At 35.8% G+C, this 15,114-nt stretch overlaps 1 protein-coding gene across 2 annotated transcripts in view; it reads left to right on the top strand.

Moving 5' to 3' along the window:
• Nucleotides 1–15,114, top strand: part of zgc:152816 (uncharacterized protein LOC777712 homolog) — a 31,264-nt gene extending 16,150 nt beyond the window's left edge. The window contains exons 10-19 of one of the 2 annotated variants that reach the window (XM_059549733.1): nt 596–674; nt 868–884; nt 997–1,116; nt 2,043–2,168; nt 3,720–3,863; nt 6,651–6,781; nt 10,728–10,815; nt 11,027–11,156; nt 11,354–11,475; nt 14,778–15,114. In XM_059549733.1, the coding sequence (XP_059405716.1) occupies nt 596–674; nt 868–884; nt 997–1,116; nt 2,043–2,168; nt 3,720–3,863; nt 6,651–6,781; nt 10,728–10,815; nt 11,027–11,156; nt 11,354–11,475; nt 14,778–14,828 (1,008 nt within the window). In that variant the 3' untranslated portion in view covers nt 14,829–15,114. Of the gene's footprint in view, nt 1–595; nt 675–867; nt 885–996; nt 1,117–2,042; nt 2,169–3,719; nt 3,864–6,650; nt 6,782–6,989; nt 8,488–10,727; nt 10,816–11,026; nt 11,157–11,353; nt 11,476–14,777 lie in introns of those variants that run through there. The other variant, XM_059549734.1, reaches the window with a different exon arrangement.

The following is a 15,114-nucleotide window of genomic DNA, read 5'->3' as shown; positions in this document are numbered from 1 at the left end:
TTTTTTTTTTTTTTTTTTTTATGCTCTCACATTGGCTGTAGGTCATCGCCAATGTATTTTTCAGTCAGAACTAATTTCACACAGCAGGATTTTGAATTGCCGACACATCCAGATATTTAGCATGCGAAATATTTCATGAGCGTCGGCGATGCATCTCATTTCTCAGATCACGTCTTTAAATAATTTGCACTGCGAGATTATCACTCGCAAGAACTAGCACCAATTTGCCTCCAGTTTCGCAGCATTTGTCTTTGATTTCACCAAACCTGTTGGCGAGTGGAAATCGCGGGGGTAAAATGGTGCAGTGTGAACTCTGCATAACTGTAAATGTATTTCAGTCGTATGTATTCATTCAGATTTACCTACAGTGTATCAAGGCTGACAGCAACCAACCAACTCACACATGACCAAACAAAGCTGACATTACACAATACTGTGTAGATGAATATGTTTTAATTACATTTCACCATGTTTTCTAGTGTTGTGGTTTATAACTTTTTTTTTTTTTTTTTTAAATATGCAGAAACAACATGAGCATGTTGATGCAGTCTGACTATAACAGCGATGTGTATGCTTTTATGTCTTATTTCTCTAGGGTGATTTGGATGATGCAGAATTTCCAAAGAACATAGAAGATTTTGTTACATTGGATGAGCTGGACAACAATGCAGGAGGTGATTCATTTGAATAAAATATTAGGATGTCAAAAAAAAAAATGAAACGTATGAATTCATGAATGTTTCATTAATGTGCATTTTAAAAATAATGAATTATCATTTCATAGTGAATTTAAATTCAAATCATATACATTTCTCCCACAATGTACTTTAAGTCTATGACAGTCACACTTTTTCCCCTTTTTTCCAGATTCTTCTGTGCCAGAGGTATCACATCTCTCATTTACATTAAATGTTGGATGTCTTAGGAAATAAAAATATATTTCCTGTTCAACAGTATGAGTGATAGCAATGTGTATTTTTTATTGCACAATCACAGGATAGTAAAGTAGTGGTGCTGTGGCCTGTAAAGAACCCTGACTTGATGAAGGATCTTTACAGTCTCTCTGCACCCTTTGGCGGTATGGTGAAGCATACTTTATCCATGTTCAGACAAGAGGTCAGTGTTTTGTGTTTACAGTTGTGTAAAAATGAGTGATGCAAGAAATATCAGCAATAATTTTTTTTTGTGGGGGGGGGGGGGGGGGGGCTTGTTTTATAATATATAAAAAAGGCATCTGTGTTGCATTTTTCTGATCAAAAATTCAGTATAAAAGGTAATATTTCGTATTTTTACTATATTTCAGTTAAGTAAATTATATTTGAATGCATTTTAAAATGGTAATTATTCCTGTGATACAAAGCTGATTTTTAGCAGCCATTACTCCAATCTTCAGTATCACATGATCCTTCAGAAATCATTTAAAAATTCCAGGCTTGGTGAGAATACTTTTTAAGAAAAAAAAAATCTTTATGACTCCAAACTATTCACTGGTTTATACGGTGTAATACTCATTTTTTTAACAGCCATGGTTCAAGAACAAATTAGAAACATAAATATACTGTTAAAAAGTTGATATAAAAACAACAACAAAAATGTATTAGAATGTTGATTATTGAATAAATTTGATTACCTAAATTATTAACTCATTGACGAAAACTTTGATTTCAATTTTAGTAAAAAAAATTTTTTTTGCATTAGTTATTATGCATTATGCGCTAAAGATAAAAAAAAATAACTACAAAAAAATAAATAAAGTGAGCTTTATTTAATACTTTATTAATTCCTTATTTTCACTTTATATAAATGAGTTTTTTGCAGTCAGTGCACATAACACACTGTAATTACTATCAGTTAATCATGCAATAACTGAAACAGCCAAAACCAAAACAGCAGTGGTTGGTTCTCTTGATAATTATTGTGTCTTCTATCCAGGTGTTTTTAACCATACTACCACATAATATGCTTTCAGTTTTACTAATCACAGTTCTCATAAAATTTTCAGGTTTTGCCTTTGGCTGTTATGTTTGTTTGTGTTCTTGTAGGCTATGATCGAACTGGAAACAGCTGAAAAAGCCCAGGAAATGGTGCAGTTCTACAGCAATCACAAGGCAACAATATGTGGCAGGCAGGTGTCAGTTTCCATGTGCCTTACCATGAAAACAATAGAGGTATGTGTTTTTGCTTTGTGCTTTAAATTCCATTAACTTCTCACAATATTATGGTTTTTACTATATATATTTACTATAAATTGTTTGCCAGTGTAGTCATAATGTCACGGCTTCCCTAAACAACTTGGTTCACTAAAATAAAAGAGATAAAACATTTTGTGTATTTTCCCTCATGTGCTCTCAAATGTGTGAGCTGTTTTATTTACAAGAATTTTAATATTGCTACACATACATGAGCTACATCAAGAAAGTTCTGAATAGAATAAATAGAGGATAAAATAAATATATAAATTAGTGCTGTCAATCGATTAAAAACTTTAACTAGATTAATCACACATTTTTTCTGTGATTAATCGCAATAAAAAAAGAAATGTTTTTGTACGTTTTTAATATATTTTTTAATGTAATAATTTCACAGTTAATCAAATTAATGTAGAAACAACATAAAGACAGTATATTTTAAATACTTGTTTAAATGGCATCTTTTTATGAATGAAGGCCAGTATTACTGATATTAATACAGCTACTGATTTTTTTTTTTTTTTTTTTTTACATTTATTATTAGGCTTCAAAAATATAACAGTTTTTAATTTAAGTAAACTTAAAACAATGCTAACATAAACCCATAATAAATGTCATGTTTACTCCTGCCCTTCCTGTCTTAACAGTTAGGAAATATACAGAAATTTAATAAAGTTATCAAAGTTATATGCAGTCTGCACTGCATAAACTATAAATTAAATAGTTAATCCTTATTAAAGCTACAAAAGTTATTTAGTCAAGAGCAGCGAGTCATTTTCTCTGTTCCCTTTGTTCTTTAACTTTACTGACAGGAAGCTTTATTGGCTGCTGTCCCTTTAAGAGCAGACAGACACGCGGATCTCACCGTTTATATACTGTCTATGGATCTCGCCTCATTCTCTCACAACTCTTTTTGTTCATTTTAGACTTTATATAAATCATTTAAGATTGCTCTTATGAGGATAATCGACAAAACTGGCACTTTGGGATGTTTATTGTTAGTTCAAGTGCTTAAGAGAACTGGATTCTGGCACCCTGTCTATGCATTGTGTGTGTGTGTGTGTGTACGTGTGTATGTGTCACATAAGGGCATTCACAGACAGCGCATTCTCTTTTGTCTTGCCATGCTTGAAATGTTTAAAAGCATTTAAAAGAATAAGAGCGTGATCATATAATGTAAAGCTAGCCAACGGATGGCAGACCCTACTTGGAAAATACGGATGCTGCGTTAATTGCGTTAAATATTTTGACACGTTAAACCAGACAAAAATTAATCGCATGCGTTAACGCGTAAACGTTGACAGCACTAATTTAAATACAAAAAAAAAATGTAGATAGAATATTGGGTGGAAGGGGAAAAAACATCAATCAATACATACGTTTTGAAATGACTTGACATATAATGGCCAAATAATTTAAAGATAAGGATATTTTGTGATCATTTGAGAATATTGTTATTCCAAACGTAAATTATTACCAAATTAAATTAAAAATGACTGTGATGGTTTCAATCCTTCACACCATGTTTAGAGCCCAAGTGGGAGATCCATTTTTATCAGCGGTCTTCCCAACCAGAGGTACCTACGACAGAAATACACAGACAAATCCCTCTTCGAACTGACTAAACCTTTTGGAAGACTGACTGGTTACTCTCTGCACAGGTATCAAGGAACGGTACGTATACACACATTTCCACTCAACACTATCTGCACTGCAAAAAAAAAAAAAGAGTCTCATCTTAGTATTTTTTGTCTTGTTTCAAAATATCTAAAAATTCCTAAATTGTTATTAAAAAGTAAAATATTTTTAAAACAAGATAAATGTACTTACCCCACTAGCAGATTATAATTTTTATATTTTAGGCAAAATTCACTTAATTTAGTTGTTTTTCCCCTGGAAACGACTAAATATCTTACGTCATTTTGCTCATCTAGTAAATGCATCTTAACTGTAATTTTTTTACATTGAAAATCTAAAAATGCTTTGCAGAAGAAACACAGGAAATGCCTATAGTTGTAGCTGGATAAACAAAAGATTGAACTGCTTTTATTGATTCAACATGACAAATAAACACATGATTATGACAATAATCATAATATATGACAATAATAAGCCACAGCATCTCACAGAAAGAATTTTTTTAAACACTCGACTGATGTTATGAAGTTAGTTTGGAGTAAAAATATGTTATTAAATGTGGTATTTTCACATGCTTTCAGATGGAGCAGCGTTTACTGCACAGAGCCATAGTTCAACTGAGAAGCTATGCAAACAGCTGTCATTATCGCGAATGATTTCTTCAATTTCATATCGTCTGCGTTGGTTTTTTTTTGCTTGTCAGTGAACTACAGCTCTTGTGTATTAAATGCTGCTCCATCTGAAAGCACATGATGATGATTCACTGCTGAACCGGCTATACAAAAAAAATTTGCATGACAATCGCATTTAATTATTATTGCAGCCCTAGTATATAAATACAAATACATGCATGTATATATTTAAGACAAAAAATTTGTTTACATACTAAATATATTTATATAGAATATAATAATATAAACGTATATATGTACATGTAAATATTTTCTAAATATATACTGAGTGTGTGTGTGTGTGTGTATATATATATATATATATAGTACACGCCAAAAGTTTGGACACACCTTCTCATTCAAAGAGTTTTCTTTATTTTCATGACTATGAAAATTGTAGAGGCACACTGAAGGCATCAAAACTATGAATTAACACATGTGGAATTATATACATAACAAAAAAAGTGTGAAACAACTGAAAATGTCATATTCTAGGTTCTTCAAAGTAGCCACCTTTTGATTTGATTACTGCTTTGCACACTCTTGGCATTCTCTTGATGAGCTTCAAGAGGTAGTCACCTGAAATGGTCTTCCAACAGTCTTGAAGGCGTTCCCAGAGAGATGCTTAGCACTTGTTGGCCCTTTTGCCTTCACTCTGCGGTCCAGCTCACCCCTAAACCATCTCGATTGGGTTCAGGTCCGGTGACTGTGGAGGCCAGGTCATCTGGCGCAGCCTGGATAGCCCTTACACAGCCTGAAGGTGTGTTTGGGGTCATTGTCCTGTTGAAAAATAAATGATAGTCCAACTAAACGCAAACCGGATGGAATAGCATGCCGCTGCAAGATGCTGTGGTAGCCATGCTGGTTCAGTATGCTTTCAATTTTGAATAAATCCCCATCAGTGTCACCAGCAAAGCACCCCCACACCATCACACCTCCTCCTCCATGCTTCACGGTGGGAACCAGGCATGTAGAGTCCATCGGTTCACCTTTTCTGCGTCGCACAAAGACACTGTGGTTGGAACCAAATATCTCAAATTTGGACTCATCAGACCAAAGCACAGATTTCCACTGGTCTAATGTCCATTCCTTGTGTTCTTTAGCCCAAACAAGTCTCTTCTGCTTGTTGCCTTTCTTTAGCAGTGGTTTCCTAGAAGATATTCTACCATGAAGGCCTGATTCACACAGTCTCCTCTTAACCGTTGTTCTAGAGATGTGTTTGCTGCTAGAACTCCGTGTGCCATTGACCTGGTCTCTAATCTGAGCTGCTGTTAACCTGCGATTCTCTGAGGCTGGTGACTCGGATGAACTTATCCTCCGCAGCAGAGGAAGACTCTTGGTCTTCCTTTCCTGGGGCGGTCCGCATGTGAGCCAGTTTCTTTGTAGCGCTTGATGGTTTTTGTGACTGCACTTGGGGACACTTTCAAAGTTTTCCCAATTTTTCGGAATGACTGACCTTCATTTCTTAAAGTAATGATGGCCACTCGTTTTCCTGTACTTAGCTGCTTTTTTCTTGCCATAATACAAATTCTAACAGTATATTCAGTTGGACTATCAGCTGTGTATCCACGTGACTTCTGCACAACACAACTGATGGTCCCAACCCCATTTATAAGGTAAGAAATCACACTTATTAAACCTGACAGGGCACACCTGTGAAGTGAAAACCATTTCAGGTGACTATCTCTTGAAGCTCATCAAGAGAATGCCAAGAGTGTGCAAAGCAGTAATCAAAGCAAAAGGTGGCTACTTTGAAGAACCTACAATATGACATATTTTCAGTTGTTTCACACTTTTGTTATGTATATAATTCCACATGTGTTAATTCACAGTTTTGATGCCTTCGGTGTGAATCTACAATTTTCATAGTCATGAAAATAAAGAAAACTCTTTGAATGAGAAGGTGTGTCCAAACTTTTGGTCTGTACATAATAAACACAGTACACATGGATATATTATGTAAACAAAAACTTAATTTTGTATGCGATTAATTGTGATCCATTTTGGCAGCACTCATTTTTAGTAGAAACAGGACAAAAATAGTAAGATAAGCCTTTTTTTGCAGTGTGTGATAAGCAGCAGAGCACAATTTGTGAATATTCACTTTTTCATGCTGTTTGTTTTTCCTGTGCCTTGTCTTGTTACTTCTCAGTGTTACATGCAACTGGAAAGTACAAAGGCAGCTGAAAAAATGGTTGCAGAGTACAGTCGGAGGCCTTGCGAATTTTGGGGGTCGGTGCTGAAAATAGCTATGTGCAGGAAAGGGGATTCTCTGATTCGCTGGTAGGTGTTCACATTAAAACCGTCACTTACTAGAGTGGCTACACAAATGATAAAATACATTTCCACTGTTGACTGAGGCAATAGTAAGGATGTACAGTTGGCCCCAGACAGCATTTAAGCACACTTTAAAATGTCAATGAAGGAGAAATCTGCAAACAATTCTTGCCGCAGTTTTTTTCAGAACTAACTTCACTTTTCTGTAGTACAGGTCATTAAAGGAGTAGCTCACCCAAAAATGACATTTTGAGGAAACTTTACTCACCCTCAGGCCATCCAAGATGTAAATGAGTTTGTTTCTTCATCAAAACAGATTTTATCACTTGCTCACCCATGGGTCCTCTGCAGTGAATGGGTGCTGTCAGAATGAGTGTCCAAACAGCTGATAAAACAGAACAAAAATCCACAAGTAATCACACGACTCCAGTCCATCAGTTAAATGCTTCCTGTGGTAAAAAAAGGCCATCCCTTGTTGTCCTCTCTCATCAAAATCCACAGACGTATTTGCTTAATATATGCATATTTCCCTCCTGATTGAGAAGAGACAACTTTTTCACTGGAGGAAGAAATATTATTGTTAGAGGACTTGTTTTTGTCAGAAGCAACCATTGAAAATTAACATCTTAATGATGAATTAGTTTCTTAAAAAACATGCAGCTATTTGCCTCACAAGATGTTAATTGATTGATTGGAATGGTGTGGATTACTTGTGGGTTATTGTGATGTTTTACCAGCTGTTTAGACTCTCATTCTGATGGCACCCATTCACTGCAGAGGATCCATTGGTGAGCAAATCATGTAAAGCCAAATTTCTCCAAATCTCTTCCGAAGAGAAAACAAACTAATTCACATCTTGGGTGGTCAGAGGGGTAAGTACATTTTCAGCCTATTTTCATTTTTGTGCTATTCCTTTAAGTGTGGGCATATTCAGATTTTTTGTTTTTTAAGTTAGACTGTTTTTTTTTTTGTCTTTTCTTTTGTTGTTTTATTTGGAACCTAACAGAATGCCTTTTAATACATTTTGTTTGCTTGTGCTATTTATTTATTTTTTATAAATAGACAGAACTGAAGACAGAACTGCTTGTGGTTCCAGCAAACCCATCGTTTCATCACAATTTCACCATCGAGTTAGGCACATCAACCATAACTCCTTCAAAAACAGCCAGAAACCTTGGAGTTATGATTGATGATCAGCTGACTTTCTCAGACCACATTGCTAAAACTGTCCGGTCCTGCAGATTTGTTTTATTCAACATCAAGAAGATCAAGCCCTTTCTTTCGGAACATGCAGCACAACTCCTTGCTCAAGCTCTTGTTCTGTCCAGGCTGGACTATTGCAATGCACTCTTGGCAGGTCTTCCAGCCAGTTCTTTCAAACCTTTACAATTAATCCAGAACACAGCAGAAAGATACATTTTTCATAACCCGAAAAGAATACACCCCTTTTCATCAATCTGCACTGGCTACAAGTAGCTGCTCGCTTAAAATTGAAGGCATTGATGTTTGCATACAAAACTACCACTGGCTCTGCACCCCTTTACCTAAATTCATCATTTCAGACTTATGTGCCCTCTAAAAGCTTCCGTTCTGCAAGTGAACGTTGCTTGATTGTGCCATCCCAAATAAGCACAAAGTCACTTTTACGGACTTTTAAATTAAATGTTCCCTCCTGGTGGAATGACCTGCCCAACTCAATCCGAGCAGCTGAGTCCTTAGCCATCTTCAAGAATCGGCTTAAAACCCATCTCTTCCATCTTTATTTGACCCTCTAACATTAGCTCTCACTATTCTAATTCTATTCTTAAAAATAAATAAATATTAGTACTACCTTTCTAATCTTTTTGTATTCTATCTATTTTTTTTTTATTTATTATACAATTATATAAATAAATAAATAAATAAAAGACCTCTAACACTAGCTTGCTCTATTCTTTTCTATTCTATGTTTTCTTTTTATTTATATTATTTAAAAGCCCTTGCTACATGTACTGCGTTTAAGCTAACTGAGACTTGTTATAGCACTTATATTTCATTGCTCTTTTTATGTTTTTGATTGCTTCCATTGTCCTCATTTGTAAGTCGTTTTGGATAAAAGTGTCTGCTAAGTGACTGAATTAGGGCTGGGACAACGCATCAAGGTCATCGATGATGTCGGCGCAAAAAATACGTCGACGCAAAATATGCGCATCGATTCGTCGACCTGTTTTTATTTCTCTAAAAACCGTTTGCCTTATGTGCGCTGAATATACGCGATGGCCGGATCAACATTCTGTCCAACGTTATATAACCAATCCAGGGGTTTTTCTGCATTGATCTTTTTTTTTGGCGGCTGTCAAAGCCTTATTTGATCGGTGAGTGATGTAGAATATAATGACTGTGCTGCGCCTGACAGGGCGCGTACGAGAGAGAGCCCCGGCTGTGCGCGCGCACTCACAGTCTTCAAACAACACGAGCGCTTCTTGCTCTCTCTCTCCCTCGTGCATATTAATCAAAATCATTAAACACGATAGAAAAAGGGCGAAACACCCAAGTTTCACGCGCCCTCGCGCACTCACAGTCTTCAAACTACAGGAGCGCTGTCTCGCTCTCTCTCTCTCTCTCTCTCTCTCTCTCTCTCTCTCCCTCTCTCCCTCGTGCATATTAACCAAAATCATTAGACACGATAGAAAAAGGGCGGAACGCCAAAGTTTCACGTGGAGCATTCGGAGATTTTTTTTTTTTCTCCATGACAGGCTGCTGGCTCCCACTGTTAATTTTTTTTTTTTTTTTGGAAAAGCACTCTCTGTATTAGCTTAAAGCCCTAAAGTTTACATTGGTTACTGTATTCTTTCAATTGCTCTAAACAAGTATTTTGGGTGAACTTTTTTTATTGAATGCTAGACATCAAGTTGTTGTTATTTTCATCTGAAAGAAGAACTTTTTTTCAGTAAGCTAGGCCCTATGTGTTCAGTAAGCTTGTTTCAGTAAGCTATGTGTTTTCAAGGCTTCAAGGTTTTATTGAATGCTATCTCTTTACAAGTGCAAAGTAATGCATTCTTAGTCAGTCTTTTATTTTGTAATTTTAAGAGCAATAAACATATATTGCAATGTTAAGGAATTCATGTTTTTTTCATTCAGATATGTAAATCAACATGTATAAATTGTTAGTAGTCAATTAATGGGGAGATAATCGAAATCAAATCGGTCTGGGAAAATTAATCGTTAGATTAATCGATGCATCGAAAAAATAATCGCTAGATTAATCGTTTAAAAAATAATCGTTTATCCCAGCCCTAGACTGAATGTAAATGTAATGTTAAAAATATAACTGACATTTTAAGTGACATTAAGGTGACATCAGATATAAGGAAACACTATAAACTACTATTTAAAAAATATTATCAGCAATATTATTGCAGGTGTGTATAAACATTCTTTGTAAGAAGTCGTGGCCTAATGGTTAGAGAGTCAGACTCGCAATCGAAGGGTTGTGAGTTCGAGTCTCGGGCCGGCAGGAATTGTGGGTGGGGGGAGTGCATGTACAGTTCTCTCTCCACCTTCAATACCACCACTTAGGTGCCCTTGAGCAAGGCATTGAACCCCTAACTGCTCCCCGGGCGCCGCAGCATAAATAGCTGCCCACTGCTCCGGGTGTGTGTTCACTGCTCTGTGTGTGTGCACTTTGGATGGGTTAAATGCAGTGCACGAATTTTGAGTATGGGTCACCATACTTGGCTGAATGTCACTTTTTTTTTTTTCTTAACTGACTACCTTGAAATAGTTTTTACAAAATTACTTCAGCCAAATGCAGACATATAAAACTTTCATGTAAAATTGGAAACTAGGAAAATCTTCCTAGTGCAGAGAACATTTTTGCATGTGTGCATGTAATGTAACAACCATTGGGAGAGTAACAAATAATTATTTTCTGTTGGTAGTGACATCTTCAGTTTATGCTCTTTTACTATAGGAGATACCCTGAAAATGCAGAGGAAAGCGAGTTAAAAAAGGAAACAAAAGAAATTAAACTAAGCACTGAAAGGACAGAAAATGACCAGGTAATCAAGACTGGAGCAAAGGAGGTAACATTAACATCTTGGACACATTTGACCAAAATTCTTCTTATGCTTTAAATAGAACCATTTTGATCTAAAAAGTCACCCTTAAATGCAAAACTTAAACTTAAATGGGTCAGTTGAAGGAAAGCTGGCCAAGGAATATTTGATCTCTGTCTGTAAAAATCATTTAAGAGAAAATATGTGTGTGCAGAACCAGCACAGTTCTTTGCCGGATTATGAAGGTGTTGGTGGAGATCCAGTTTGTGAAACTAAAGATTCGGAAGAGAATAGTCAACTGGAAAAAACCCCTCTCAACCCTTATCAACCAGACCAAATTGTTGGTAAGTCCATCACACACTTGCATGTATTAGGAACTCCGTTTGGGGGAACTAAATTAGCTAGAGTGGGGTCTATATTGGCTATAATAATGTTGTGTTGTGCTTCATAAACAACAAAAAATATCTAATAATTTGAAGTTGTATTGCCTTTAATATCTCTTCAGTTCTTCAGTTTCTAAAACGAGCTTGCCTTATTTCAGGTGTGAACTACGTCATCCCAGTGACTGGCTTCTTTTGCAAGCTGTGTAACATATTCTACACTGATGAGAAGAGAGCAAAATCAGAGCACTGCCGCAGCCTTGAACACTACAACAACCTCAAGGTGACTGCAATACTTTTTTTCCCATGTATTTTTTATTTTCCTAAAAATGGTCTGTTGACTTCTTGGTTCTATGAAGCCACTTCTTCTGAAATATGTAATGGGCTCAGATTGGTTAGCTTGTCCTATGTGTTGTGAAGGTGTGCTTCCGGGGGAAAGGGTTTTAGGGTTTATGATGTCACAAACCAAGTAAAAAAGTAAACCTTTTCTCTGAAATGGTTAATGGTCAAATGGCATGCAGGTAAACATAAAATATTTCATAATTTTATTATTTTAAATATATTTATTTTAATTTCACATGGTTTATGATTTTAATTGATTATTAGCTTTTCCATTAAACTCAAAAAAAAAACCTGCAGGTCCTTTACAAACCCCAGTTTTTTACTGTTTATATTTTTTTACTTCATTATGGAGCAGTATTATCCTTTTTAAAGCAATGTGATAAACGAGTTATGACAAAAGTAATCTAAAAGTAATGAAAAAGTCTGATTATATTTACTTAAAATGTGTAATATAATGGATTATGTCACTGACTAACATTTTTGTAATGTAATTTGGAATCGGTAACAGATATCAATTTGTAAGTAATCTACCCACTTCTGGTTGTGAGCACGGGTGAAATTTAACTAAAAAAAAAAAAAAATGTGCAAAAGAAGGCGCAAAAATGTATTTCTCAAAAGTCTTTAAGGATACAAGTATCAAAACAAAACCTTACAGCCCAGCATAAAAGCTGTCAATATGGCGCAACGCTGCCTCTTTGACTCTTGCTGTTGATTTGAATGGTGATGGTTTTCATTTTAAGTGTCTCAGAAATGTAGATGCTGCTTTTCTGATGTTTACTGTATTTTTCTGTCTTTTTTTCCAGCTGCTAAATCAGTCCAATCCAGTCACTAGAAATTTGTCAGTTTGTGAATTGTTGTTACCAAAGCCATTTATTCCTGAAGTTTCTTCCATCTGTTACTGGAAATTGCTGGTTGATATGTCCTGAAATCAGTAGTTTATTTTCACTTTTGGTCCATGAACTGGATCTTGTTCTGAACATGCTCAATTGATCCTTCGCACAAACACGCACTCCCTAAATGCACTAAATGCCATGTTCTCATGCAGTAATAAATACATCACGTGAACCGATCCGCTTTTCATATTAAATGTTACTTAAAGCACAAAATAAATGAATGAACATTTATAACTTTTTTTTAAACATTTTAACCATGGAAAAACGTCAATACACAATTTCTCATATTTAAGTCCACCAAAATGAGTCTACTCTCCCGTCTGATTTGTTTGTTGGGCAAGATGGTGGATTTTGCGTTATGGTTGGCCTGATCACCTGTCAATCAAGCTTTTGCGAACAGTCAATTTCTTAGTTCCAGAATTAAATCACTGAGGGTACTCTGACATATATATTTTGTCTCATCCATTGCTATGGTTATCACGATGTCAGTCACTACTATTTCAAGAGTGAATCTAGCATAAATATGAAGATACTAGTGATGCGCGGGTCGGCTTTTTTTTCCAACCCGCGGGGCCCGCTTGTCTGAAATTATTTGGCCTAGCCCGCACCGCAAATAAAGTAAAATTTCTTTACCCGCCCCGATATCGGGGATATCACGGAAGTTACGTTGCTACTTAGACGTTCATTTTATAACCTTATCAAAGAACCTAATAAAATATGAAAATATATATTCCAAATATTTAATATAGGCTATAGGTATGGTTCGTTCATGAACGAATAGTTTAGGTGAACGAATTGTTCTCGTTCACGTAATCCATTGATTCATATTTCTCGTTCACTGAAGTTCCTCCCTCCACAGCAGCACGAGCGCATTGCTATTAGCAGCGCATGCGCGGGCAGCTCGTGAACAGCTCTGTGAACTGTCATCTTGTCAAAAGAGTTACTATGTGACGAAGCATGTGATTTGTTGAATGTAGTGAACGAATACGATCTTCTCATTCGTGAACGAGTTCACGAGTTCATGATACATAGCTCGTTCATGAATGAAATGAATGAGAGTATACAGGGTCAGTCGGCCAAGAATGTAAATCTCGATCAGCAATCAGCAGATACAAAGCGCAGTTATGGGTGCACAAACACTTGTTTTCATATTTAGCATACAGAACATAATTCCATGTTTATTCCCTGAAAATACCTTGTGCTTTGTTCATCTGAACAACTTATTTAGACTATTTAATGTGATCATGCACACACTTTAATAAAGCCAACTCATTTTTTATCACAAGTAAATACATTTGTTGACTTAAGACATAACACATAAGACACTCTTTTTCGCCACCTGCTGTGGCATATCTGTGTAATATAAAGAAATGGTCACTGAACGAATCAGTGAACGAATCTGAAAATCAACGAATCTCTTGAAATTATAAAAATTTCCACCACTAAATTCCACGCTACATGATAAATGGATTTTAAAACACAATGGTTTTTAGTGACCCGCCCCGCTAATAAAGTGCCAATTTCTTTACCAGCTCCCGACCCGACCCGCGCCATTTCGTTGTGGAGCAATGGGGGAAAAAAATCCCATAGGGATCTATTGTTTAGATTCAAAAGATTATTGTTTAGATTCTTCAAGCCGAATTTTTGCTTTTCAGTGTGAAAAGCCCTTTATGCAGCAAAACGATCGGTCTGTGCAAGAGACATTATTAACAACATTATAAACACAAGCACATTTTACATCATTATTGGGTGCTTTAGTAATATAACTGCATATATATGTAGTCATTGCTTGCTTGCATGAACTGGTGAATCAGTTAATTGAACCAGCTTGGGAAAAAGTTAACTTCCCCATTTTACTGAGGCTTTGGATTAAATATAATAATGTTGTAAATTACTTGAAGTTTATTGTACAGACTGATCATTTCATAAGAACTCAATATATTATCAGTAGCCACGGGTATTAATCTTGTGTTGCCTGTATATGGTTTTTTGACTCTCAAAGTGATAGCAGCCATAGACTAGCATTTTATTAATCACCAAAGATTACAGTTTCACCTAAAAACCTCGTTTACTTTTCTTCTAAAGAAAAAAATGTCACCTACATCTTGCATGGCCTGAGGACGAGTTCATTTTTGGGTGAACAATCCTTTTAATAGTGCTTTTTTAAATTCTTTTAAGGAATATGTAGGATAAAATTATGACTAGTACAGATAAGTGCCATGTGATGTGCCATCGATAAAACAGCATGGCACAAGCTGGCATCTAATCTCCCAGCCAATGAAATTACATGCTTCCTATGTCTCTTGTCCTGGTTATGTGGATGAACTTACATATTGTTTTGTTTTTTTAGCTTAAACATGCTGAAGTTGTGGAAGAGGCAGATGGACACCAAGATGGCTGAGCGAAAAAACACAAAGAAGACAAAGGCCTTGTACTTTTGAGCCATTGTTTTTTATTTGTTTTCATTCCAGTTAATTTCCATATTCATTCTGTTCAAATGTTTTGTTTATCACCATGTTACAAGAGTGAGTGTGTGTGTGTGTGTGTGTGAGGCAGATTTTGTGGACAAAATTGTGTAGCCATTGTGATGGTTTGGATGTTCAACAGTTAGCAGAACGAACGTGTATATCAGCTAAACGAGAATGTTACTCTAAGCTTTGAAATAAACTCATGTTTGTTTACTGTCA

Source organism: Carassius carassius, chromosome 5 (genome assembly GCF_963082965.1).
Source record: "Carassius carassius chromosome 5, fCarCar2.1, whole genome shotgun sequence".
In the NCBI taxonomy this organism is placed as follows: Eukaryota; Metazoa; Chordata; class Actinopteri; order Cypriniformes; family Cyprinidae; genus Carassius; species Carassius carassius.
The sequence above is the reverse complement of the archived record's forward strand: the minus strand, read 5'-3'. Positions and strand labels throughout refer to the sequence as shown.